Source organism: Bubalus bubalis, chromosome 2 (assembly GCF_019923935.1).
Source record: "Bubalus bubalis isolate 160015118507 breed Murrah chromosome 2, NDDB_SH_1, whole genome shotgun sequence".
Classification (NCBI taxonomy): Eukaryota; Metazoa; Chordata; class Mammalia; order Artiodactyla; family Bovidae; genus Bubalus; species Bubalus bubalis.
The window spans coordinates 96,453,627-96,481,534 of record NC_059158.1 but is presented as its reverse complement, the minus strand read 5'-3'; the positions used below and the strand labels follow the sequence as shown (position 1 = coordinate 96,481,534).

The window sequence follows — 27,908 nt, the reverse complement described above, 5'->3', positions numbered from 1 at the left end:
TACCATAGAAAACACATATAATTTATTAGATGGACTTAAAAATCAACACAAATCAATTTTAGGCACTTGTTGAGTACAGACTATGGGAATTCTCTACCAAAGAACATAATATCTAGCAGGCAAGACCATAAAGATTCAAACTTTAGTTTTTAGAACAATACACAAGGGCTAGACAATTGGTAAGATATATTGCATAATTAACCCAACTGTATCCTGTTACAATTTCTTCATAACTCCATACACAAGTTTAGGGTTTAATAGAAGCAGTCATTCTTTAGTATACGAAGTTTTTAAATTCTTTCTTTCCTTTACTCCACCATTCTGGTCTTAAATATCACACATTCTTTGTGGGAGCATGATATAGAAGTATTATTTTTATATAAGCAGAACTTTAAAAAAATTATTTTCTATATTAAATCTGCATTTACAGTGTCGAAACATGATGGCTGATAATTCTGATGTTTTTTAAAGTTCATTTCAACAGGTTTGGTTTGTAACCATAAGTGTCTCGTTACCAATTCCTTTAGACAGTTAATATTTACCTCTGTTCTTTAAGCAAGAGGGGGGAAAATGGGATGTGGTTTATGGTTTTAAGGATGTGGGGATGGCTTCAGATTAAACACTACATATATGATTTGGTTTGTCGTCTTTCTCCTCATATTATTTGTACCGATATTATTTAACACATACCTCATTTTTGGTAATGGGAAGAGAATACATGTATATAACTTAATCCCTTTCACATCTAACTAGCAGCTCAAGGAGCTGGCAGTCTAGGTACTTCTCTTATCTTTCTGAATCTACTTTTCAATGTGAGAAGCTAAAGTTAAGAAGTATTAAAATGCTAAATACAGTATAATTTAAAGGACTTTACTGCAGGCATTTATGTGCTGTGCATACAGCAAGCCAGTTTGTGATGTACTCAACATCTCTGACAATACTCTCTAATAAGCAAAGTGCAAATCAATGAATCAAGCCAGTGGAGGATAGCACAGGACAAGAGAACCAACTTAGAGGCTAGGAGTTTGGAGAATAATGGATATAGGTAAAGTTGAGAATATCTCCAGGACCAAGAGAACATATCTTTGTTGATGGGGAAAGGAGTGCAGGGGATGCTGAGCTAAGCCAATCCCAAAGCAAGAAGTTCCAGATTATACTTGGACAGTGGCAGGGTTCAGCCTTGAAAGATGGATTCATTTCAGGATACAACTCGGCAATTGAGAGAAGACAACCCCAGAGTTCACAGATAGTCTGGGATGTGCTGCTATCCCCTATATACAAAGTAGAACATGACAGATAAATTCCTGAAAAGGCCTGCAGAGAAAACTAGAACGTTGTCTACAGTTTTTCTATTTACACTAATATAGACAAATTCTGAGGTTGTCTGTACTGTATGTGGTTGCTGTAGTCACAGCAAGAAATGTAAAGGACCTAAGAGATGGGACAGTCGAATCCCATTTCTAGGCACCTTAGTGCTATACACTCAGACAAAAGAGCCAAGCATGTCTCAGGCACTGCCTGCCTCTGCTTGGTGCCCTGCACTCCTCTGATCCCACTGTCACTACCTACCAGGCACTTCCTGAAGACCAGAAAACAGAAACTCTTTCTATTTCATGCCGTGCTTCTAAAATCACTTTAACTACCTGCATTAAAAATGCCAGAGAGCAGGTGAAGCACTTTTTTATTCTTAAGGCAAAATGTCATATTCCCTACCCACTTCCCTCTGCACCCCAAACCACCAGCCTTCAATGTATTCTTTGCCCATCCATGAGGGCCAAAGAAAACAGAACTGGAAAATTTCAGACAAGGATCCTCATTAGAATGTGTAAGATATACCTTCTAAATGCTACATGACAAAATTAAACATATTTAAATGCAGTTAGCAATATGGTTCCTTTTATCACGGTATTGACAGAAGTTACACAATTTTCAAAATTAGTATCAAACATAGGATATTTAAATCCAGTCACATGAACAGAGGTATGGAGCTTTGTTCTTTTCGAAGTTGAGCATAACAACCCTAAATAAGATGTTTGTTTAACCCAAACGCAGTATATTAAAAAACCAAAAACAATCCCCTTTGCTTAATTTCACTTAAAAACTACATATAAATTGCCAATATGACTATTCATGAGGTGCTCCATGTTATTTGGAAGTAATACTGTTAAAATGATTTTGATGTATTTTCACATTACAAATTAAAAAAAAAAAAACTTTCTGCTGTAATTCTGGTTTTATGCACAAGTATAAAGGTACCCTACAGTACATGGGGTCACAAAAGCATCAGACACTACTTAGCGACTAAAACAACAAAAATAAAGGTACCCATCTCATTTCTAATGCTTGGCCTGGAGGGTAGGATATAACCAAAAAAGCATGTTTTATCAACGTGGCATAAGAATACATGCATTCTCATGATGCCATGTCAATCACTACACCAATTGTAACAAGGTTAAGACACGCTTTAAACATCCAATTAAGATTAAATTTTGGCCAACACCTTGATGACAAAGGACAGACTGTGCAGGTATACAGTTGAACTGATGTGGCAGCAATCCAAGGAACTAAATTATTACTCAAACTGAAAGGCAAAAAGGATAAAAGGTGTGGATTTGCTGGGTTACTTTACAGAGTATTTGTTTCTGATGACACTGCAACATCTAAAAATAGATTTGGGTTTTTAATATACAAGCAATTCCTTATAGTGATTTGAAAAAGTATGAGGCCATATGAACAACTAAAGTTAGTAATTTAGGATTTACTTTTCAAAAGGAAGTTGACAAATATTAAAGTGTTATGCTTGCATTTTGAACATAAAACAAAACATAACATATAATTTTAAACACTGATCTCCCATGCCTGACTTGGATTTATATAACGAGTATTTTATATTTTACAGAAAGGAATTTTCCGAGTTTTGTCAATAATTATAGTATGTACTATTTCTCATCAAAATCTTTGAAATTTAAAAGGCTGGTATTAAAATCCCCCCCCCAAAAAAATAAATAAAATAAAATAAAATTTTTTTCCCTTGAATATTCTAAAACACACCAGTTTTGCACTAGTCACCAGATTTTCAGGGCATGAAAGATATACCAACATAGTACCCAAGAATATGTTTTAACATATTTAGGATAAGTTTGCTTACAGTTACAACAGAAATACCTTAGATTTTCAGATGCAGAAAAAAGAAATACCCAAGTAAACATAAAAAGTTTGGGGGCTAAGTTACTTCTTAATAAAAATAATACATTACGTTGATCAATTTTTAAACCAAATTCTTAAAAGCATTAAAAAAAATTCATATTTTATAACTGTCAAACAATACATTCACGTGGTGTTAAGATGATAAAAGAAAACTTAGACACAAATAAAGCCTCAAATAATTTCAACTCCTAAGATAAGAAATCAGAAATTTTCAAATTAAGAAATTATCTTCACTGCTTAGAAAATACGCTTCACCTTTCATCTCAAATTCACTTTAAATGCTTGACATATGATTTGGTCTCTAAGAAGATTGTAGCTAAATTATTTGACAATGTTTATGGTGTGATACTTCTCTTGGTAGACATATTTCACACAACAGTTTCCAATTAATGCTGAAAAAAAATCACTTTATAATTTTAATCACAATTAATGATCAGCCAATTAATGGATTAACAATTCACTCTGTAAATTTAGATGGCATAAGGTCCAATAAAGGGAGCAATCTGGTAACTGCTCAGTGTGCTATTCTGTCCACCAGTAATACTAAGTTAAGAATACAATAGATACTCCACTCAGCTAGATTACAGCTTTCCATGTACGTGATTTGCTCAACAAAAAATTAGGGACACAACGTGAAGCTTTTTCCTTTTTTTTTTTTTAAAGAGCGGCTCAATGATTTGGGGGTGGGTTAGTATAATACAGAGAACATAGGGGAAGTACAAAACAAAACTCAGCATCAATGCCAGTACTCATCCCAGTACGTTTGTAACTAAGGGCATTAGTTTTTGTGTTATTTGCTTTTCTTTAAGAACATAAATCAAAGCCATTAACTCGAACTTGAGGTATATACACAATACATACACAACCTTATGCAAAATACTTTTCATAATTACATTTTAAAATATTGGAAACTGAGTATCTGATTTGTATTTTGACTTAATGGAACAGGAAGAGAACAACATTCAACAAGGGAGGGTTATACTGATAATAAAGCTCTGAAAGTTAAAAATGTCTTCCTCTCCCTTTGTACTTACCACAGGCTACACAATGTCCTGAGAGGATTCATTATGAGAAAAATGTCAATCACAGCTTTAAGACCTTGCTTTGGAAGGAACTAATAAGAAAGCAGATTGAAAGGTGAAACTTCATCTGTGTTTTCAAATAAGTGGTCTTAATTTTTCTTCTTATAGAAAAAGTTTAAATGTTTAAATCAGTTTATTATAAATATATCTAAACCATTAATTTTTGCAGCTTTCAGGTAAAGTCCAGCAATTCATTTACACAAAGTCTATGAGAAGAGGTCAGTAGAGATCATCTAATCTTAAGTCGTGACATCATCCATTCAAGTCCTTGGCATAATCTATAAAGAAAATAAAATATCTTGATCAAATTCTCAACTAAAAAGCTATGAAGAGCAAATTAAAAGAAGATACCATTTTTTATCTAAACAACAAGGATTAGAAAAATCAGTAATATTCAGCGTGGGTGCTATACTTCCATACAGTACAACTGCACATTTTTGGTTCTGTTATGTCTCTAGTGCATGGAGTACTGGCCTGATACATAAGAGAAGCTCAATAAGTACATAGTGAATGTTCACGGAAGTCATTTAGTAAGAGGTATCAAAAATGCTTAAAATACCAACACTCTACCCTTTTTTTCTACTTTTAGAAATATATCCTAAAAAAGATAAAAGACATGTTTATGTATTATTACTGTTCATGAAAGCATTTTTAATAGGAAATAGTAAAATCTAGATGTCTGACAATAGAGAAAAAATTTAACAAATTATGGAACATTCATATGATGATGTATTAAAAAATTCCTTTCAAAGAGTGTTTTACAATATCACAAAATGCCCACAATATAAATGAAGTAGAAATGGCAGGATATTTAATATATAGCAGCTATTAAAACCAAGTATGCGTGTAGTATTTGTGACATCTATACATCAAAAAAATCTGAAGGAAATAAAATCTCATATTACTAACACCAGTTATCATTGAACAATGCATAATTGAGCATAATCCAAAATATAGAAAGAGACACTTATTATGGTAAAAGAATCTAAATGTTTATTTAGCAAGAGGGAAATATAACAAAATGAAGGACTGTTATGAAGCATCAATCAATATCTATGAGGAGGTTTTACAGATACGAGAAACAATGCTACCATATTAATACTTAAAAAGCCAGAACTCAGATTTTTGTGCCTAAGTCTAAAAATGTAAAGACAATAGAAGTAAGAAGGAAAAGAGGGCAATGAAGTAAATAAACGATTGTTTTGGTATAGGCCCATACTTCTTCCCTATTAATTTGTTACCTTTCAACTACTCACAGGAAATGATACAATAACAAAATGAGTAAATTAATTAATTCTACACTGTTAAAGGTACAGGAGTTACTTAAGAGCAAACTAGAGACTGCACTGAGCATTTAATATCCATTATCTAATCTTCACAGTACTAGGACCAGAACCCTTCCCATATTTCAGAGGGAGCCTGACCTTAGGCAGGTGAGCAAATGACAGGTGCGAGTCTAAATGTCACCAATACTAAAACCAAGACTAAGGTGGTCAGATTACACAGGAAACAACATTTCCCCTAAACCAAACATTTCCATTTGCTAACTCCTGCAAATGGAAGACCACATAAACCCAAAACTGAAAAGATGGCATCATCTGCTGATGTCCCCCTTTAAAAATAAAACTGCTGGAACTCAAAATAGAGGGGGGTGATGGCTGTATCACACTGTGAATGTACTTAATGCCCATGTATTGTACACTTAAAAATGGTTAAATTACCAGTTTTATATTATATATATTTTGCCACAAAAATTAATTTAATAAGTAACGTTCTTAACACATTAAAACTGCCAGAATTCATATGTATCCTAACTAATGATATATTTTCCACACAATTACTCAAAGTATACAAGTTAAATCTTTTATCAGTCCTAGATCACTTATCTTTGTTGTTGGATTTAGTATTATAATCAGTGCTTTTGCTTTAAGACTTTTGATAAAGATAATACAAATAAAGATACACCAATATCTATATATGTATCCTATATGTATATATGTATATAAACTATTTAACAAAGAACTATGTAGAAGATATTTTTACTTAAATGAGTATGTGGATAGTCGGTGTTGTCTGATTTTTTTTTTTTTAATGAACAGATTTGCTTTTTTGAGATTCTAATAACTATGCTCTTCCAAACGTCTGTAATCAGGTAATGGTGCCTTCTATTTCACTAAGATTCGGCTTCATCTCCAATTTAGTTCTTAAATTTGGTGATCAGGTTCTTCAGGTGTTAGAAAAGGGCAGAAGCTTTGAGGCATAGACATGAATTTACCTGCAGTGGGAGAAATTCCCTTCTTTTTAAGGTCACAGAGAAGGGTAAACCAAATACTGAATTATTGACACTAAAGGCAATGGCACCCCATTCCAGTACTCTTGCCTAGAAGATCCCATGGACGGAGGAGCCTAGAAGGCTGCAGTCCATGGGGTTGCTAAGAGTCGGGCACGACAGAGCGACTTCACTTTCCCTTTTCACTTTCATGCATTGGAGAAGGAAATGGCTACCTACTCCAGTGTTCTTGCCTGGAGAATCCCAGGGACAGGGGAGCCTGGTGGGCTGCCGTCTATGGGGTCACACAGAGTCAGAAACGACTGAAGCGACTTAGCAGCAGCAGCAGCAGCTATTGCCTGGAGAATCCCAGGGACGGGGGAGCCTGGTGGGCGGCCGTCTATGGGGTCGCACAGAGTTGGACACAACTGAAGTGACTTAGCAGCAGCAGCAGCTATGCCTCATATAACATTATGTTTTATATCTTACCTATAACAATGCCGACAAGCTCTGACTGCTTGAAATCCTTTCACCCCTGAGCATTAGACTAGGGCAAAATTCTACTGCAGGCACCACCCTTCCCTCCAGGGCCAAGGACCCTTCTGCCACACTCTCTCCAATTCCAACTCTCTTATTTTTTGAAGTGCAGGAACTTCCTTTTGGCAACACTGATAGCATATCTGCAAACTAGTCCCTCATGCAAATTTTCTATTTCAGCTTTTTTATGCATGAAACATGAATTTAAAATAACTGGTCTACATGACTGTTAGGAATAAATGATACACGCTATAGAAAGCACACAAGGCACAGGACATACTCAGCAAGTGCCAGTTCCTTTCTTAGAATGTAAGTCTCAACGACAGTGCAGGAACTATTTCCTGACTTGCGTGGACTGTGTCTTACATCTCTCCCTCACAAAGTTCTGTACATGGTAACCTTAAATATTTGATTTTTAAAAGAAATACATGTTTTAAAGCTAAATACATGTTCATGAAGAAGACATCTTACCCCTCGCCAGTAAGAGCACAGCATGCCTGGATATGCCACTGGTGATCTTTAATAGAAGTTAGTTTCAAAAACTGGGAGATTTCTGCTACAGTCATGCATCCTTTAACATCTTGTTTATTAGCAAAAATCAGCAATCCAGCTTTCCTTAGGTCCTACAAAAGCAAACAAAACTGTAAAGGTCAGTTCATTTTTTTCAACACTTTCCAGCTTCACAGATTATATATGATAATCTGTGTAACCTAAATTGTCTCAACTACTTTACATAAAAGTATCTCACAGCTCTTATAATGGAAAGTAAACATCAAACTGAACACATTTAAATTAATCAATCTATACTTGCATGTGTTTACATATTTCTTACAGTGCTAGATTACATTTTTATGGTCCTATGTGCTCTATTTAACAGTCGCATCTTCCAATTTAATACATGTCTAACCATTCCCCCAGGATTCCCAAGTGGCTCAATGGTAAAGAATCTACCTGCTAATGCAGGAGACAGAGGTTTGATCCCTGGGTCAGGAAGATCCACTGGAGAGGAAATGGTAACCTACTTCAGTATTCTTGCCTGGGAAATCCCATGGACAGAGGAGCTTGGTGGGCTAAGTCCATGGGGTTGTAAAGAGTCAAATGTGACTTAGCAACTAAACAACAACCACCCCAACCCTAATTACTCTTTAGCGTGGCACTCAAGAGCTTTTCAAAATTCTTGCCCAACCTATACTTTAGGTGGAGCTTCCTTGGTAAATCTAAGGAGAGTTATGGACTTCTCCCTCATAAAAATGTACGTATGTATATATGCCCAAAAAAGTTTTTGTACAATTTTAGGGTGTTCACAAATATCCTAAAGTCCATTCGTAAATACTGGGCTAAGAAACCATGATGGATCCACTCAACTAGTGGACTGAACTCTCATAAAACTCTGCCTATATATTTTAAGAGATACAGAGAAAACTAAGGTTTTGGTGCTATGTCTGCAAGTGTTCCCAGCTCTGTTAAATGCCATCTTCTTTTCAGGGATCTCAGTGAGAATATTTTGGTTTCAATCATGTGTTTGTGTGTTTGAAGGAAGAGTCTTTAGTAGGTTTAAAGCATTGTTCCATATTATTTTACTCTTGCTAGAATAGAGTCTCGATGGCTTTTCATTCTTTCTGAAGTAAACAAACAACAGAAGTAGTAAATTTCTTACTTGGTTAAAAGGAGTTCTGCTGCATGCTTTACATAAACAATGAGACTGACTTAGTTACAGTGCCCTCTGCAGGACGGCACTACAGTACTGCAGATAAGGACAGAGTTACCTGAATAACTTGGTCAGGAAAGGGATACTCTAGAACGAGGGTCCCAAACCTCTGGAATCTAATGCCTGATGATCTGAGATGGAGCTGATGTAATAATAATAGAAATACAAGTGCACAATAAATGTAATGTGCTTCAATCATCAGGAAACCATCTCTTTCCCCTCCGCGGGACTGTGGAAAAATCATCTTCCACAAAATTAGTCCCTGGTGCTAAAAAGGTCAGGGACCACTGCTCTGAAAACATTAAGTTCTAAGAGTTCCTATTTATTGCTGTGTGACTCAGGGAGCTCAAACCCATGCTCTGTGACAACCTAGAAAGGTGGAATGGGGTGGGAGGTTCAAGAGGGAGGGAACATATGTATACCTATGGTTGACTCATGCTGATATATGGCAGAAACCAACACAATATTCTAAAGCAATTATCCTTCAAATAAATTAAAAAAAAAAAAAAATACTACCCCTCCCCCAAGAGAATTCCAATTCAATTTTTCACCTATAGTTCAGATCACCTGCCTATTTATATAAGGCAAAAAGCTGAAGGGATGACCTATAACTAGTGCTCATATGCATTATCAAGTATATGAATTTTTTTTCTCTTATCCTAATTGGAAAATGGAATAGTTATCAATAGTTGATATATGGCTGAATCACTGAGTAGATGGACTTTCCATGGGATTTAATTCCTATCTTCCTATCGTTTAGGTTTCACTATCTCTTCTTGCCAGCATGTGCTGCAATCTTTATATAGGTCATGCCAGGTAATGCTGGCATGTTCAAGGAACAAACTTTAGAAATACTTGACAACAGAAATATTTGGCACAAGTTAGGACACATAGTTTATGCTATTTATAAGTAACCTATATTCATCACTTTTAGTAACAAAATTATTTGGAGAGGCCCGTAGACTGAAAATTGGAAAACCTAAGAAATAGAGCCAGGTACTGCAATATCTAAAAAAAAAAAGAAAAAAACCCATATTGAATGTAATTTTTCTAGATATTAAAGGCTCAAATTTTATTTAAGGTTCTTGATTTTTTTTTAAGCTATGTTATCTACATTTAAATATTTAGGAAAAGAGGAAAATTACGTCTTCCTTTACTTTTTCTTAAAATAACCTCACAACAAAGTATGCATTATGCTAAATAGTAGAAAAGAGATACACTGGATTAAGGCTGTTACTTGACTTAACAAGAGGTCAAAGTACAAGGTAAAGAGTGGTGATCTTTTGTACATCACCCATTTTAAACACTTTGAAAAAGTTCTGCTCCATACCACAGACTTCTGTTCTTAAGAGTCTAAAAATAGATTTTAGTTTAGTCAAGGAAATGAATAGTAGCACACACAGACATATTTACTTATTAGCATTGTCTATATGCCATATATAGTTGTCAATTTGTTTCTCAAACTCCATTTGTAAAGATAATTACTAGAAGTTGAGTCATTCTAAATAAAATTCATCTATTCTTTCGTCTTTGGAATTTAAAAAAAAATTCATGAGTTTCAATGTTTTTGCGCTTCATTTAAGATGAAGCTTTCAGAAATGTATTTAAATGCTCTAGTTCTGTATTTTGTAATACACAGAATCATTACTGGTGATGATAAGAAGACTGTTGTTTATTGTGGTATGCATGAAGCACTTGACCTAACCCATGTCGGAATTTGTTTTTCATTCACAAATTCTCATCCTTGAGCTGGAAGCTCCTCCCCAGAACTCTGCCTATTGGCTCTTCCTGACCCTATTAAGTAACTTAACTCTAGTTCCCAATTTCACCTATAATTCCTTTCTTTTCTGGTAATCTCATCCCTTCTTTCACTTTCCAGCTAGGCTCTATTTCTGGCTTTTACTATTTTTCCTAGTGAAGAGTGGAGAAGGCAATGGCACCCCACGCCAGTACTCTTGCCTGGAAAATCCCATGGATGGAGGAGCCTGGAAGGCTGCAGTCCATGGGGTCGCTGAGGGCCGGACATGACTGAGCGACTTCACTTTCACTTTTCACTTTCATGCATTGGAGAAGGAAATGGCAACCCACTCCAGTGTTCTTGCCTGGAGAATCCCAGGGATGGGGCATCCTGGTGAGCTGCCGTCTATGGGGTCGCACAGAGTCGGACACGACTGAAGTGACTCAACAGCAGCTAGCGAAGAGCCTGAATGATGTGAATGCTTAAATTCAAAAGCTCATCAAGTCACATAAACTACTGGGCCTCAGTGTGCTAATCCATAAAAGACGAGGTTAATTTATCTATGCAAGTTAATGACTCAACTCATAAAATCCAACAACTCTGTTCGAGCCCTACTCTCTGGACTTTTTATAATACTGATGTCCTACATATTGGCCAATTAGAGTAAGAATCAAATAGGGAGGCTACCTGTTAACAGAGTAAAAAATATAGTCAAGAGACAAATACATTTTGCATCTTATTTTTCTTTTTCTAAAGTCTTCATAAAACAACAATAGAACAACTCTTTGGTAAAAACTGAAGAATGATGCATTGTTGTAAAATGCAAAGGGGAAATTTTAAAAATCCTTAGCTCATGCCTCTTTTATTGTTTACTCTTTCTCAAACTAGAATTGAAAATTGTTAAATACATGTACAAAGGCAAGATGAATTTTTTTTTTTTAAAATTCCAAAGATTTAACAGCTGCTAGAATCAGTTCAAAATAGCATCTTGGTGGATATGACCACCACAAGCAAAACAGAAACTCCAATTTACATAACTACTTCACCAAGTTTCCTTACATGTGAAACATACCAAAATTCTTAACAAAAATCACAAAAGGAGGCCATTGAATCAGTATTAAAACTAATATAAAACGTCATTACAAAGATATCCCAGTTTCCTTAAAATTACACTCAAATAAAAATTATACAACACATTAAAGTATTTACTATTCTATTACCACCTTTGAGTTGAGAAAGTAACATCTGTGATAAAAGGCAAGTGAAAATAATCAGATGCCACTACAGTTGGCCTTCCTTATCCATGGGTTCTGCAGTCACATGAACCTCAAGTTGAAGATATTCAGGGAAAAAAATTCCAGAAAGTTCAAAAAGCAAAACTTGGATTTGCTGCATATTTTCATAGCATTTACACTGTACTAGATATTATAAGCAATCTACAGATGACTTAAAGTATACAGGAGGATGTGCATAGGTTATATGCAAATACTGTACCATTTTATACAAGGAACTTGAACATCTTTGGATTTTGGTACCTACAGGCATCCTAGAAACAAAACTGCTAACACAGAGGTACAACTCTATTACAAATAATATATGATTTTATAGTTACTATTATCATCACTGACTATATTATTCAGTCCATTTAATTCTCAAATTATGTTAACAGTTATATTTCTCAAGGGCTAAGAAAATGTGGCTAGTTACATAGTTTTATTCAGCTGAGGGAAAAATATCAGAGACTAAAGGGCAACAAATTTAAGTACTAGTCAGATAACTAAGTTATCATCAGAACTTGCTGTGTGTCTTAGAAATAAGACGCTGTAAAGTCTTAATGATAATCCTCTGTATGATTAATCAATTTAAAATGAAAAATGAAAGCCACTTTAGATCTTTTTGTCCAGGAAAACTTCTAAACCAAATTTATTCAAGATAAATGGATTTAAAAATCTACAAGTGACTCCACAATCTTTCTACTGCTTTCAGATACACTTCCGAATTGGAAAGTGTCAAAATTACAAACTCAGTAGCTAAATAATTTTTTCCGAAAATCTGAAATAGCATCCCCATGAGAAAATATAAAGTAAAAAATGTGATAGAAATATCCCCCCAACACACATCTAATGCCAGAATCCTACTTACCTCATGGGCTAACATTTTATAGAGTTCTTCTCTAGTTACAGAAATCCTTTCTCTGTCTGTACTGTCCACAACAACTATTACAAACTAAAATAATTACAAAAAAAGTCATTAGTGATTACATAATTTGCTATCTGTAAAATTTATCAAGTATGTATTTGATTTACAGTCTAACATCTATCAAGAAATTAGAACCTTATGGTATAGTATTATTGAAAACCAGAGATACCCACTATACATTGTGAAGCCTAAAGGTCTAATCTTTAATTCAAACATATTTGCTGATTTTTAAGAGAAAACAAAAGACAATATGATGTCATCATTCTATTAGAATGTTCTGCTAATAAACTAAGCAAAATATAACATGTTTTCTAAATTAGTATCTTAATTCTATAATATCTTAATTCATATCTAATATCTTAATTCTATTTGCACTGTAAGTCCGTAAGACAAAAATATATTATGGCCCAAAATTTAAGTTACTTCTAGACAGATACTATTTATTAATGTCAATTTAAAAATCTAAAAGGGCAGGTGCATGAGAATAAAGTAATATGAGAGTTAATTTTCAAAAAAAAAAATCAACAAATTTAAAGAATAAATCTGTATCTAAAACCATGCCCTCTTCCTTATATAAGTGGTCCCTGCTACTGCAAGCACAATCAGTTCAGCTCTTTCCTGAACTGTTGATGAGACCAGCATCAGAAGATGCAAACACTCATAAAGGAGCTGTGCAGGACTGAGCTACAATGGCCCCTCCTTCAACTCCATGAGCACCAAAAGGCACCAGGGAAACAGGAGCAGGTATAGTCACTTTATGATGGCACTGGTTATGCCCAAGTTAATTTTGACTGCCTATTATTAGTATGCACTAATATTGTTTAGAACTAGCATTTCCAAACAAACCACTTAATCTTCAGGATCTTTTCTATTCTTCAGATTTCATCAACCACAATGCAGATGGATAAGAGAACTGCTACTTGACCTCTTCTCTCATTGAGACTTTACTGATATGTGGTTATATTGCTCTAAGACATGTCCTACTCTAAACCTTTCAATAAAGCTATTGATTTTCAAGATGTTGGCATGAATTTACAATACATGCAGCATTTTATATGGGGATACTAATCATATATATACTCCTCCTTCTCCAAAAGACATGATCAAATTCTTAACAGAGTGTTAGGGAATCAGGTCATTAGAGACATTTAATAGTGCCTCATCCATATATACAGTTGGAGACTTATTAACTTATAACCAGCACTACAAAAACAAATGTCATAGCCTTTAATCTTACAAGGTCTATACAGTAAAGATCTCAAATGTCAGAAATTTCCTCTTGGCAAATAATATGTAAATAAAACATATGACTATATCTAAACTGTTTTATAATAAAAAGAGTTCTTTAATGTGCAATTGCATTGCATAAAAGAAAATACACAGTAAAATTACTGAACAAGGACTCAAACCACCAGTCCCCTCATTTAACTCGGATTTCCTCTATACAGACACAAGTAAATAGTACTAAAGAAATGAAGTTACAAACTATGAAATGGAGTTCTTTAGAAAAACAATTATTTAAGACAAGCTCTGGGATCAGTATAAAATCAGACTAATCAATCACCAATTCTTCTTACAGTTCAATGAGACTGGATATACAGAACAATGACCCTGAAAGAGGGAATTAAAGATTCCATTATGTTTAAAGTCTATTTATAGTAATATTAATATACTGTGATATTTCAAAAAGATAACTTTAAGAGTTCATATCTAGAAAGTATTTCCCAAGTATTATATTCACAAAAGACTTAGTATATTAAGAAACATACCTCCGTGTTAGTATAGTAAGTGTTCCAGGAAGAACGAAGAGATTCTTGGCCACCAATATCCCACATTAGAAAACGTGTATTATTAATCACTATCTCTTCTACATTACTTCCTATTGTTGGGGACGTATGCACAACTTCATTCATAGAACTGGGGGAAAAGTTCAAATATACCACAATCAACAAAGAAACTAGATTGTTTGAATATTTTTCAACTAAGGGATAAATCAGCATAACCTCCTTTTATATTTTATACCCAAATATCCCCTTTCCATTAGGTTTATTAAGAGTGAACAAAGGGTTCACTACTGTATATATAGCACAGGGAACTCTAGTTGGTGCTCTGTGGTGACCTAAATGGGAAAGAAATCCAAAAAGTGGAGTTATATGTATATATGGCTGATTCACTTTGCTGCAGAGCAGAAACTGACATACCAGTGTAAAGCAACTGTACTTCAAATAAAAATAAATAAATAAATAAAAACAGGATACTACATATTATACATATATTACACACACGTGTAGGATCTCCCAGGTGGTTCAGTGGTAAAGAATCCACCTGCCAAAGTAGGAGACGCAGGCTTGATCCCTGAGTTGGGAAGATTCTCTGGAAGAATTCTTGAGAATTCTTGCCTGAGAAATCCCATGAACAGAGGAGCCCGGCAGACTACCGTCCACTGGGTCGCAAAAGAGTCAGACATGACTTAGCGACTAAACACCACCACCACCACCACACATAAATAAATTATGTTCAGAAGAATACTAACAAATACACACGCTGGACTCTTTATGTTGAAAAAACTACTATACTTCTGGAATCATAGATATGAACCATCCCTAATTTTAAGATGGCACACTTTGGTAAAACCTGAAATACATCACTATCACGTGTTGTATGAAAACAATAAAGCTCTTTGAAACTTCAAAAAAAAAAAGAGTGAATGAAGAGTTCAAACAGAGGTGGAACTAGGTAATGGACTAGCTGGAACACTTTGTAGTTTCATTCCAAGAAACTACAGAAACAAATATTTGTCTGCTCTCTATAAGCAAACAACTGAACAACACTCTCAACGTCTTATAAAGTTCTAGCTCTCTAGAAGCAGTTGCTTAAATTGGGCTCCTGGTTCATGGCCAACCTGCCTTCTTACAGAGTAATGTGGATTCCATAAAAATTTTTTACTGCTTTCGCTAATTAAGTATCACTCAGGCAGAGAAAGTAACTATATACAAAAAGATACAATTTTTTAGCTAGTTAGTACTTACAATTGGTATAGGATGGTAGTTTTTCCTGCATTATCCAGCCCAACAATGATAACTTTGTGCTCTGGAAAAAAAAAAAAAAACTGATTTATTAATCAAAAATTTAAAATTTTCCCATTTCATCTACTCTTTTCAGCCATGGTATAATTCAGTGTATGGCATTTTATTCCTTTTGTAACTCAGAAGAACATCACAGCAAGAGAAGAATTATTGGTCTAACCCCTCATTCTGCGTAGATAAGTTTCACCTGTCTAGGAAGCCAGACGTACTACATTCTTTCCACTCCTTGGAAGCCAACTCTCAGTCAACTATTCCAAATGCAATCACAACAATTTATGTAAGACTTAACTTGTTAATGTTTCACACTGGACTAAGTTACTTAAATTCTAAATGTGAATTTAAGGCATTAATGGGGTATGTACAGGTGAGGTGGGTGAACGGCAGGGAGAAAAAGGGCTGCCTTTTAAAGCTGCTGTCAGCAGGCATCTCTAAGTATCTGAGCACGTGTGAACCACAGGGTCCTTCTAATCAAATGTAAGGACCTATGGCTATGGTGGCAGGGACTCCCTGCTCCCTTGGCTTCTACAGCGTCACTTTTTCCAACTTTTTCTTCCTCTGTCTCTTGATTTATTTTTTCCACCAACTCCTTTTCCTTGGGTCCTCCTTCAAACACTCATGCTGTCTTCTTGCATTCCTTTCACATTTTAGCAAGGTATCTTGGGGCCCATCTATTGTCATCCAGTCTAAAAACGACTCCCAAAGACAGTAGCGCATGGAGGAAGCTAATCTCCAAAGATGGTCTGGATATTCATGCCCCCTTAAATCCTGGCGGGTCCGATGACTTGCTTTTAACCAACAAGATGCAGAAGTGACTGTGTGACTTCCACACCTGGATCATCTCACACCTTGCAGTTGCTGCCCAGCTCTTGGACAACTCCCCCTGGAGTAAGCCAGATACCAGGTAATAAGTCCGACCACCCCAGGATTGTTGTGCACATGAGTGAGGAAGCCCGGGAGACGCACAGTTGCCCTCAGCTGTTCTAACCATTCTGAGATGCCAGACACACAAAGAAGCCCCCTTGGATATGCAGCCAGGTGGAGCCGGAGATGACTCCAGTTCTAGCTGTCATCCAACTGTAATCAAATGAGCCCCAAGCCAGAACTTCCTAGCTGGGCTCAGTGAGCTCACAGAGCCATTAGAGATAGTAATAATTCCTTTAAGTCATCAAATTTAGGAGAACTGGCTTGTTACACAGCAACAGATAACAGAAGCAAGATGGGAAAACACATGTGGTTGTGTGACATTGAGCAAATGACTTATTCCTCTAACCCTAAGCTTCCTCACTGTAAAACAGGGAGGGACAATACTATCTTTCAGGGTTGTATAAGTACGACAGCACTTGGGCAGTGCCCACTACCAAGAAAGACAGTTCCTAATCCATGTTCCCACATCTTTCCTAAGCTCCAATCTTAGTGGATAGATACAGTGCCCCTCAACAACATCCCCAAACCCAATTTTCAAACCTTTTCCTGATTCTATCTTACTTTATTTGCTTACCGGTATTACCATTATTTCAGATGCCTTTGGAGTCCCTCAACCTCAACATCTAATGTGTCACCAAGTTCTACTCTCCCTCAAAAATATATTCTGAACCTACCTCCTCCCCACTGTCCTAGCTGCAGTCCTCCTCATCTCTTACTGTACTTAACTGGACTATCTCCAATCCATCTTCCTGTTGTTTCTTGAATAATTTTTCTACACTATAAAGCTGATAATGAAATGATGGCTCTCCACTTTGACAGGAAAGCAAAGTACAAGTTCTAAGCCTTGTATACAAAGCCAGTCCCAAATGAGTATGCTTCAGCTTTATCCCTCACCGTGACCATCAGGCATCTAAGCTGGAGTTCAAGTTGTTCTTCCTACATAAGCTGCTACCTACATCCACAGCAAACATTTCTCTACCTCTATTCATGGTGTTTGCCTGTGCTGGAATTATCATCTCCAATTCTCCATTTCAAGAATTCCTACTAATCTTTCAGGTATAGCTTCCCAAGAAAAATCACTTTCTCCTGCTCTTCTGCCACACCTCTAACAGAGCACTTATAATGATTTACATGAACACTAATCATCTCAGTTTAATGAGGCACCCTTCAAGGGTACTTCCTAGTAACTGCAACTTTTCTGGTATAATAAATGCTGAATTAATATTCATTCTATAAATAAGAAATGTTAAGGATAAAGGAGCTCTTCAAGAGAAAGCTTTTGCAGTCAGGTGGTAGATGTTTTCCAAACACAACACTTACCATTAAGAGGAATTTCTAATGTTATATAGGTACTTCCTGTTACACAAAAATATGAAGATCAAGTAAACAGAAAAAAATATGGCTTTAAATAATATACTTTAGCAGGCCAGTGCTTTCTTTTTTAGGTTTCACAGCATGTGGGATCTTTGTTCACCAATCAGGGACTGAACTTGCACCCCCTGCAGTAGAAGTGCAGTGTTAACCACTGGACCACCAGGGAAATCCCAGAAAGTTTTAATAAAATCAATTTTGTCCAGCCACTCATATCTTTGAAGAGCAGGCAGCTTAGAACCACTAGAGTCCTAAAGTGACATGACCATGCTCCTCAAAACAGGTTCTTAGAAGTCATTTTAAAAATGCAGGGCCCAGTCTATTTCATCTTTAGAGATGACTAGGGTGAAGGAACCGAGAAAATGAGAACTACCTGACAAGTGGAGTTTCTTCCTGAGGAAAACTACAGGGTGACCGGATTAAAATCAGAAGCATGGGCTTCCTCAAAGGAGTTTTAGAAAGGCAGTGGCAAGTCCATCTTCACAGGAAGGTCACACCTGAACAGGGCCAGATTACTGAGTCCTTGGAGCAGGGGACCTTTATACCCGGGAAGTTTTTAAATGGCATGGCAATTCTGCCTGACTCTACATTTTTCTATGTCCTCAAATTGAGCACTTCCTCTCTGATGACAGATATCTTTTTCAGTTCTAGTAATACTAGCAATTATAAACATTTTAATACCAGCAGAATTCACAATGAGCTATTTTCTGACCTCTGACTTAGGTGAGTTTTTAGTTTCCCACTTGAATAGAATACCAGTTTTTAATAATATAATTAATAAAACATCAGCTTATTTTTAAGTTTTAGGAACGTTATTTTGTTAACCTCTTTGTATTAGCTGCAGCACTAAATTTAGACAGACTTGCCAGTACTCAGGAAGAAAATACAATTACCCTGACCAATGAGAGAAATGGTACTCTAAAAATAGTACAAAATTAATAGGGGCAAAACCAATACAAATTTGGGCAAGGATCTATGATACATAACTACACAGTAACTAAAAAATGTGTGTGTGTATATGAATCTTACACAGAGAGATCACAAATACAATAGTACTATCTCTGGCAAGGTCCTTAGTCCCTAAAGGTGGTTAAACACTTAATCTAACCATGCTGCCATTTTTCAAAATATTTTGCAATTTTCTCTTGCAATTGCTTTCAGAGCCTGAGACACACTGTTTTGAACACTCCCAATGGTCGCCGTTTAACCCCTGAAGATGAATTTGATTTTAAAAGGGGAGGGGAGTCACGTGGTATCATCTCGGTCATAAGGTAAAAAGCAGTTAAGATGAGTGTTACCTTTTCATTATTAAATGAGGTGTGATCCCTAAATGATGACTTTCAAATATGCCTCTAAAAAAAATTCTAAAAGTAGTTTCAAAAGGTATTTCAAAAAGTAACAATAGGACTTATCAGTAGAAAACTATCTGGCCTCCTAGGGTAACTGCTTTTAGGGGAAAACCCTACCTGGTTTTGTTTTTAAAGTGGTCTCCTTAATTTAGCCATGCCCTATAGGACTTATTTCTTGATTTCAAACACATTTTCTACCATTTCTGTGAGGAAAGACTAACTAAGCAAAAAAAGAAAAAAAAATAAAGAAGGATTCTGTGTCATACCTGACCACAAGATGAACTTGATAAAGTCAAACTACTGTGAACCAACCACCGTGCAATAACACACATACACTGAGATAAAGCAGATGGCACAAGAAGTTCACAGTGGGATTTCATCTTCTCCTGACACAAGTGGAAGATAGGATGGGGTGAACAGCTTCAAGATACAATGTCTTTTACAAGCCACTGAATGAATGAACTAGAGAATAAGACGAAATTAGGTCACATGATTTGGTGGATAAAGATGTAAAGTCTTGTTAAGTCTTTCTTCACTAGTGCCTAGAAATAAAAGCAGCACACTAGGGAGAGAAGGCATAGTGGATGATACAGGGTGAGAATTCATGCCTGGTGTGGTAGAAAATAAACAGGAGAAAAGAGTGTCAAGAGATATTCAGAGACGAAGTAAAGAGCAGCTCAAACCACTCTCCATACTGGAAACAACCTCCCTCTTCTAACTAATTTTACAAACTCAGCGAATAACCATCGCTTACAAAAGCATAAATATGCAAATATGCCCCCAAACTCTTAAGACATAAAGCAGATTTCCAACGTCAATCAAGGAAATACAAGCTAACATATTTGAACACATGAAGGTTTTTTAGTAGCTAAAATATTTTAAAAAGAAAAAAGGATCTCGTATCAAACGTGCTGCTGCTGTTAAGTCGCTTTGGTAGTGTCCGACTCTGTGCGACCCTATAGACAGCAGCAGCCCACCAGGCTCTCCCATTCCTGGGATTCTCCAGGCAAGAACGCTGGAGTGAGTTGCCATTTCCTTCTCCAATGCATGAAAGTGAAAAGTGAAAGTAAAGTCGCTCAGTCGTGTCTGACTCTTAGCGACCCCATGGACTGCAGCCCACCAGGCTCCTCTGTCCATGAGATTTTCCAGGCAAGAGTACTGGAGTGGGTTGCCATTGCCTTCTCCGTCAAACATGTGCAGAATTCAGAAAACCTCTGGGGAGCCCCACGTTCTGTGGCTCAGTCTTAAGATCAGGACAGTCCAGTGAGGCCACGAGCCAGAGGCCCTTCACCTCATCATCTCTAACACCCACAAGTCACGTTCAATACCAACTTATATCTACTCCCTCCCAAGACTTGTTTTTTCTCTATTTGAATTTCTGTGTTTTTACAATAAAGCACCATGGCTATTCTCAATAGCTTCCTAAGTCTGAGGTATAGCATGTGCGTCACAGTGAGAACTATAAGATTAAGACATCATTGTGCAATGGGCTCAAAGATAAGGGTGCCAAGTCAAAGCTGAAGAGTTGGTTTACCCCAACTATAGGGTTAGATTATTCACACTTTCTAATCATCAGCCTTCTCTGAATAGCCTTAGATTCTTTCACCACTGCAACCTGTTTCTCTCACTACCAGGATAGAAGAGCCTTCTATGAAAAACACATATTCCAGCTAGTGTTACAATGCACTTCAAAACAAATACTACATAGAACCTAAAATACAATGTGTACACAAGAGACAGTTATCATGTGAAAATGTAACAAAACTTTTGGCTGTTTCAATGCTTTGATGCATGTGATTTATGACAAGTTTACTACTTAGTATGATTTTTCTTTTAGAGTATCTATGCCACAGCATTCTTGCAGTTTTTCAGATAAGCCCAAACAACCGTACACTTGTCACAGTACCTGGATGGAATTTTGCATTATCACCTGGGCTTTAGTCTCCCAATCAATACTTGACTCTTGTCATCAAAATGCTTGTTTCCCTTCTTTATTTCCTTCTGATATACTCAGGCAGCCTACCAGTTCTATTTACTAACAGGTTCTAAAAGTCAATATATATCCTGCCAACTACCAGTCAGTAAATTAAGCAAAGGAAAAAAAAGTCTTCATTATCCTGGAGAACTTCTATCTCTGTGAATCATACCAAAGCTAGAAAACACAAATACTAAGGCAGATAAACTGCGAGTCACCCTGATTTTTCATTCTGACCTCATATCCAAACTAAGTCCCAAGGATTCTGTCTCACAAGAACAAAAAGTCCCATTTCTGTCAGGTATACTATAGTTTTCACAGGTCTTAACACAGAATCTAGAGTAAATCATGTACTTAATAAAGTATGAATGAATAAATAAATCAAAATTGGAAGACATAAAGGTTAGAAGGGAGATAACCGATAAAGTCCCTTATACTAAAAATTCAATTTGCAAAATCTAAAAGCATCATCAATTTAAAAAACGAAGTTTGAAAATAAACTTGCAACTTGCAGCAATGGTAGTGAAGTTTCAGCTGGGGGCGGGGGTGGGGGGAGGGGGACAAAAATCTTTGCTGAATGAAAAGCAACAATTATACATGAAAAAAGTAGAGATCAATTAGGAAACAGAAACCACATAGCAATTTGAACTTGAAAATAACTACTCCAGAGGACTGGAGTAATGAGGGACTGGCTAACAAGAAGTAACAATAAAGATTAAAGGAATGACAATACACAGCGCTTTCACCACCCCAGGACTGAGACAGGGCTTCTCCCCACAACTCCCCAGGACTGAGATGCAGACCTTGCTGAGGGCCTGGCCCTGGCTCACTGAATGTCAGAGAAGTAGCTGTGTGGACTCGCCGGTGGATCTTTCTGGAAATCCTCCCTCTAGCATGTTGGGGAAAGCTGTTCATTGGGAAGTGTTTCCCTGGAGGACCTCCATTCTGAAACCAACTGAAGTGGGTACTAGAGGAAGCTGCTGTGACCACTAGACAGTGCAAGAGCCAGCGGCTGGAGAAGGCGTCCACACTGCACGGAGCCGGAGAGGGCCTGCTGAGAGGCACATCGAATCCAGAAAGAAAACCCCCTCCTCTTGCAGTGCCACCTACCAACAAAGCTTGACACCCTGCCTTTAAAAGACTAGTGTTTAAGGACCCAGCTCTGTATGCACAGAGCACACAAAAAAGGTGAGTTTGGAGCTAAAGTTTTAATAACTGGTACAGTTCACCCCTTTGGCTACTCAGCTTCTATAGGTGCTCGTTTACATGTTTGAATTCCCACACAATGAAAAGAACAACAGAAGCAGAGGTGGCTTTCCCAGCACCAGGTCCTGTGGCACCGGCAGCTTCTACAGAATTCATTCACAATGGATCATTCCTTTTCTGTGAGCTAATCAGGAGAATGAAACAATGCTCCCCATGAGGAAACTTCATAACTTCTTTCACAGTTCACATGAGTCTAAAAGTTCTTCCTTTTATCTAACATGAATCCTTCTTATACAAAGAAGTTTTTGTTAGGTTTCAAGGGCACCAACTCAGGCACTAGATGATCCTGGTTAAAGTCTCAATCTAAAAGGGCTCCCCAGGTAGCACTAGCGGTAGAGAATCCACCTGCCAATGCAGGAGATGCAGGAGACTCAAGTTCAATCTTGAGAAGGAAATGGCAACCCACTCCAGTATTTTTGCCTGGAGAATCATATGGACAGAGGAGTCTGGTGGGCTACAGTCCACGGGGCAGCAAAGAGTCAGACACAACTGAAGCAACTTAGCACCAAAGCTCTATTACTTTTAACTGTAATGCCTGAAACAAATTACCTAATGTTTCTTTGTCTTAAAAACTGGAGACTATCAGGCTCACAGGGTTCTTATTAAGAGTAAATCAATTAAGTGAAGACTAAATTAGCTGCATGAAACACACAGACCCTAACCTTGCAAGTCAATATTAACTGCTATTATTTTATCTATAAAGACAAAGTTAGCTTATTTCCCCACATAAAGGCAGGGGGTCTTGTCTGTTTTGTTCTCGGTCTACCCCACCCGCATCTCTTTGTCTCCGTGCATTGACAGGCAGGTTTTTTACCACTAGCGCCACCTGGGAAGCCCTCTACAACAGACCCCAGCACAAAACAGGTGTTCAAAATACTTGTTCAATGAACAAATGGAGTTCTGATCATAAGCCCTTCTATACCAAAAGGTACTAGTGGCAACTCTTCCAAGCCCTAAAGTTGTAAAGACTTCCAGTTTAGTAACTGAAAAACAGCAATGGCGATGGGGGCGGGGCGGTGGGGAGGGTGGAGAATTCACATGAAAAACCGATGCCAGTCATTTCTTTAAGGCCAGCAAAATATTTCTGCAGTATTTAGTTGCATCATCTAGGAAAATCATTCCACTAGTACCTCAGTTTCCTATTTTCAGGAGAAAGGAAAAACTACTTCAAAAAACTACTTCAAAGTTTCTATAGTAGAAACTTTAAAAAATGATATATACAACAGCATCTAAGCCAAACTTTTGACCCTATTAAAGTATCACGTAAATGCAACCTCTGGGTTTTCAAGCCTGAGCAATATACAATTAGTTTTCACTATGTACTCAACCTAACTAAGCTTAAATTGAAAAAGCTGGTCTAAAGGGTGATAGAGATATCACACAGTTTGTTTCATCATCATAGCAAATTCTCTTATCCCTCAAAACTTCCTTCCAAGAGTTTATGTGAAAAGAACATAGGACTGTGTTCTGCATCTTCTGGAGGTAAAACAAAGTTTAATACACAACTAAAAGACCAACAAGTACCTGATAGATTTAAAGTGACCCTGCTGATAAGACAATCACATCATTTAACAGGAAATAGTTTATTCATATTTTCATAATGCCGACATCTAAATTTTTAGAACTTCATTAATGTCTTACTATTTCCCAATACTGAAAAAAAAGGTCCAGTCAAAAATTACCACATAATAGAGGTAATAAGAACACGACTCAGTGATTTTTAGTGGTAACAAAGCACACATCATTATCTAGTACTGTCAAGTAGCTGCTGGCAAAGTTCGAATTCTGTCTTCACTAACCGAGACAATTTTATCATTGACTCAAAATATAACACGGAGATATCTAATTTTTCTTGCAGGATTAGAGATCAATTAACAATCTTTCTAAATTTCACAGTAGAGTAGAAATATTAGCTTTGCTAAAAATAATACAAACTACGGATTTAAACATTAAAATAGACTATCTACTATAAGTACCACCAGTATCATGGCAATGTTAAGTTTCAATTCTTAAGACCTACAGATTAAGTTTTCAGGATTTGTGGGCTCCATGGTCATACAGTCAAGATATCCTGCTACTCTAGGTGAGACCCAGATGGACAAAGGTTAAGTGACTGGTTTCTATTCACCCTTCTCTCAACAGAAACAGCTAGCTAGAGACAGTGTATATTAGAAGCGGCTTTCTCCAGTTCATGAAAATTCTCCACATCATTTGAAAATCATTTGAAATGTTGCTCTTCCATTTAGTATCATGAGATCTACACTATCATCTTTATTTTTTAAAAGATAAACTGGAGATCACAAGTTCCAGTTCTGTTCCCTTCCCATTGCCTTCTTGTAGGAGCAGCTGGATCACCAAGGAGGAAGCAGGGACGGTTGCACATAATAGATGCCACCATAGATGTTGTTGTTGATGTTGTATGTCATTTATGTCTTTACTGGAAAATTTTGGGCTTTGACAGTAACATCAGCTTCACAGGAGGAAAACACAAAGTTATTGACAGCCGGGATGATGAATCACCCAACTTGAGTTAAAAAGAAATGAAAATACACCAGTAACTATTTTGTATCTTAATGGCTGTGTTGTCTTTTTGTTACAATTGCATCCTCTTTCCCCCAGTTCTACACTTATTTTTTAAACAAATGTCAATAAATCTGATATGTATTTCAAGGTAATGTTTGAGTTTAGATGAACTTAAGCATCTCTTTATGATAATACACTCCATATCTGGTAACTTACTAGTCACTTACAGTTAACAGATGTTTCACATGGTTATGATTTTTAAGTGCTTTCAGTGATTCTTTAACATTTTAAATCCAGCCATAAAAACCTCTACTTAAATAAGAAACAAGAAACACGAGTAGGAAAATGACCTTAAGCTTAACCTTAAACACAGATACAAATCTGGCAAACGGAGAGAGGACCATCACTACTTAGGATGCAGAAGAATCTTCCAAAGGCGGGGGGGGGGCGGGGGGGGGGGGGGGAACGGGGAGGTGGAGGCGCAAGGAAGGCTCATAAACCTGAATGTACTGGCTAAGTCAAGAGAGATTTCTCATGTTTTCCGCATTCTGCAATCCTCGGTCGCTCAGGGGTGCGTTTGGGGCCACAACCTATAACCTTCATCCCAGAGAACCCTAGTACTTCTCCGTGGTGTGCAAACCCAATCGCCGAAGGACGGAAACGTGAGCCAGGCTGGGCCACTCAAGGGGCGTCGAACGTGGGACAAGAGACCTTTTCCACTCCCAACAGAAATCGGAGCAATGGGTGTATTTGCGGAATGGATTTCTTAGGAAGGTCTCCTAAGACAAAAGGGCAGCGAGTCGGGAACCATTCCCGAGCTGGGAGTGGGATCGACCAGCCCCAGGCCCGCAGCCGCAACAGCCCGCACTTCAGCGCAGAGAACGCGCGCTACCGCAGCGCCCACATTCCGGAAGTATTCGGAGACCCCCACCCACCCACCCACCCGGCCACGGGTGACCCTCTCCACCACCCGTACGCGCTCGGCCCGAGCCCCTCACCCTGGTGATTGAACAGTCTCCATATCCTGGTGAAGAGAATTCCCATTCTCGGGCAGCGGACCCCTCTCCAGCCACCCGGGCCGCCTGGCCTCCCCCGGCTCAGGCTCAAGGGGAGGAGAGAGACGCGCCGGAGCCTCCGTCTCTGCCGCTGCTGCTGCCGCGCTGGCCGTCGGCCCGCTTCCTAGGAACCGGAGGGAGGCCGAAGCCCAGGCCGCCGTGCCGTGCGCGAGGCCCCGCCGCTGCCGCCGCGGCTCCCGCCTGGCTCGCGGACATCGCCGCCGCGTTGTGTGCGACGAACCTCGCGGGCCACCGTCCTCCCCCAGCTCCTCTCGGGCGGCTGCGGTGGCGGCGACCAGGCGGGCGGGGGAGACGCGGGGCGGGGCGGAGGGGACGGAAGGCGCAGGCGCGCGGCCGGAGGGGCGGGGCCTGGGGAACAGCGCCCGCCAGGCCCTGACTTACTTGTCAATCTTACCGACCTGTAGGCGGCGGGACTGAACCCCAGGGTCAGGCAAAGCGGGCTTCGGATTGGGACAAGTGGCTCTGGACTGCTTGCTTTGGCGTTTTTTCTACCTTTCTTTCACAGAGCCATAGTGTGAACAAATCATCGAGTGTTCTTCCCCAACCTTGACCGCACACTTCATCAAAAGCCCCACCTCCTAGCCTTCGAAGACGTGAATTCCATCAGGGTCTTTGAGGGAGGCTGATTACTTTATCCTTCAAATCTCGACGCCGACACCCAAAAGGGTGGCTTTACCTAAGTAAGCAGTGGCCTTATGGCCGTCCTGTACTTCAAGGTTGTTCGCTTTCCAGTATCCCTCCACTTGCAGATTAATCTTGCCCAAAACAACGATCTTGATTTGTTCACTCCCAGGTTTAAAAATGTGTGCTGCTACTGCTGCTGCTAAGTCGCTTCAGTCGTGTCCGACTCTGTGCGACCCCACAGACGGCAGCCTACCAGGCTCCCCCGTCCCTGGGATTCTCCAGGCAACAACACTGGAGTGCGTTGCCATTTCCTTCTCCAATGCACGAAAGTGAAAAGTGAAAGTGAAGTCGCTCAGTCGTGTCTGACTCGTAGCGACCCCATGAACTGCAGCCCACCAGGCTCCTCCATCCATGGGATTTTCCAGGCAAGAGTACTGGAGTGGGTTGCCATTGCCTTCTCCAAAATGTGTAGTGGCACCTAAAGCTGTTTGAGCAGTAAAGTCCGAATACCTTAGAGATATATGCATTGACTCCACAATTTGGCCTTAACTGTCCTTTCCAGCTGTAACTCCCATTATTCCCAGCTGGTTAAACAGCTGGGGAAATGTTCTCTTTGCTCTTTTAGGCTTGCACACCTTGAACAGCCGTGTCACCTACTATGCAAGTGTCACACTGTATTTCATCCACCCTCTAGTGTGGGATACTTCCTTAGCTGAAAGCTAGAATATAAGTGAATCATTAAGTAACATATCAAACTTCTTGTTTTGCGTGTTCTTTTTTTAAGCTGGGCAAGTTACTTAGCCTTACCAGGCTTCCATTTTGACATATGGAAGCAGAGGGTTTGTCTCTAAGGTCTTTTTTGATTCTAGATCATTGGATGTCTATGATAATTAGTCTGTATTTATTAGAGTCACGAGGTGGGAAAACAAGAAACCAAGGTTGTTTACTTCTTCTCTTCCACAAAGAAAAAAGAA

General features: G+C 38.2%; 1 protein-coding gene across 2 annotated transcripts; it reads right to left on the bottom strand.

The window, feature by feature from the left end:
- Nucleotides 1-26,610, bottom strand: ARL5A (ADP ribosylation factor like GTPase 5A). 2 transcript variants are annotated; one of them, XM_006071091.3, is made up of 6 exons: nucleotides 26,233-26,602; nucleotides 15,770-15,830; nucleotides 14,510-14,657; nucleotides 12,684-12,767; nucleotides 7,567-7,718; nucleotides 1-4,567 (listed from the first exon to the last, which is right to left on the bottom strand). In XM_006071091.3, the coding sequence occupies exons 1-6, from the start codon at nucleotides 26,276-26,278 to the stop codon at nucleotides 4,519-4,521; spliced, it is 540 nt and encodes a 179-aa protein (XP_006071153.1). In that variant the 5' UTR covers nucleotides 26,279-26,602; the 3' UTR covers nucleotides 1-4,518. The 2 variants fall into 2 exon arrangements, with proteins under 2 accessions (XP_006071153.1, XP_044791333.1); XM_044935398.1 differs by lacking the exon at nucleotides 12,684-12,767 and having other exon boundaries at nucleotides 26,233-26,610.
- Between the last annotated feature and the right edge of the window lie 1,298 nt (nucleotides 26,611-27,908).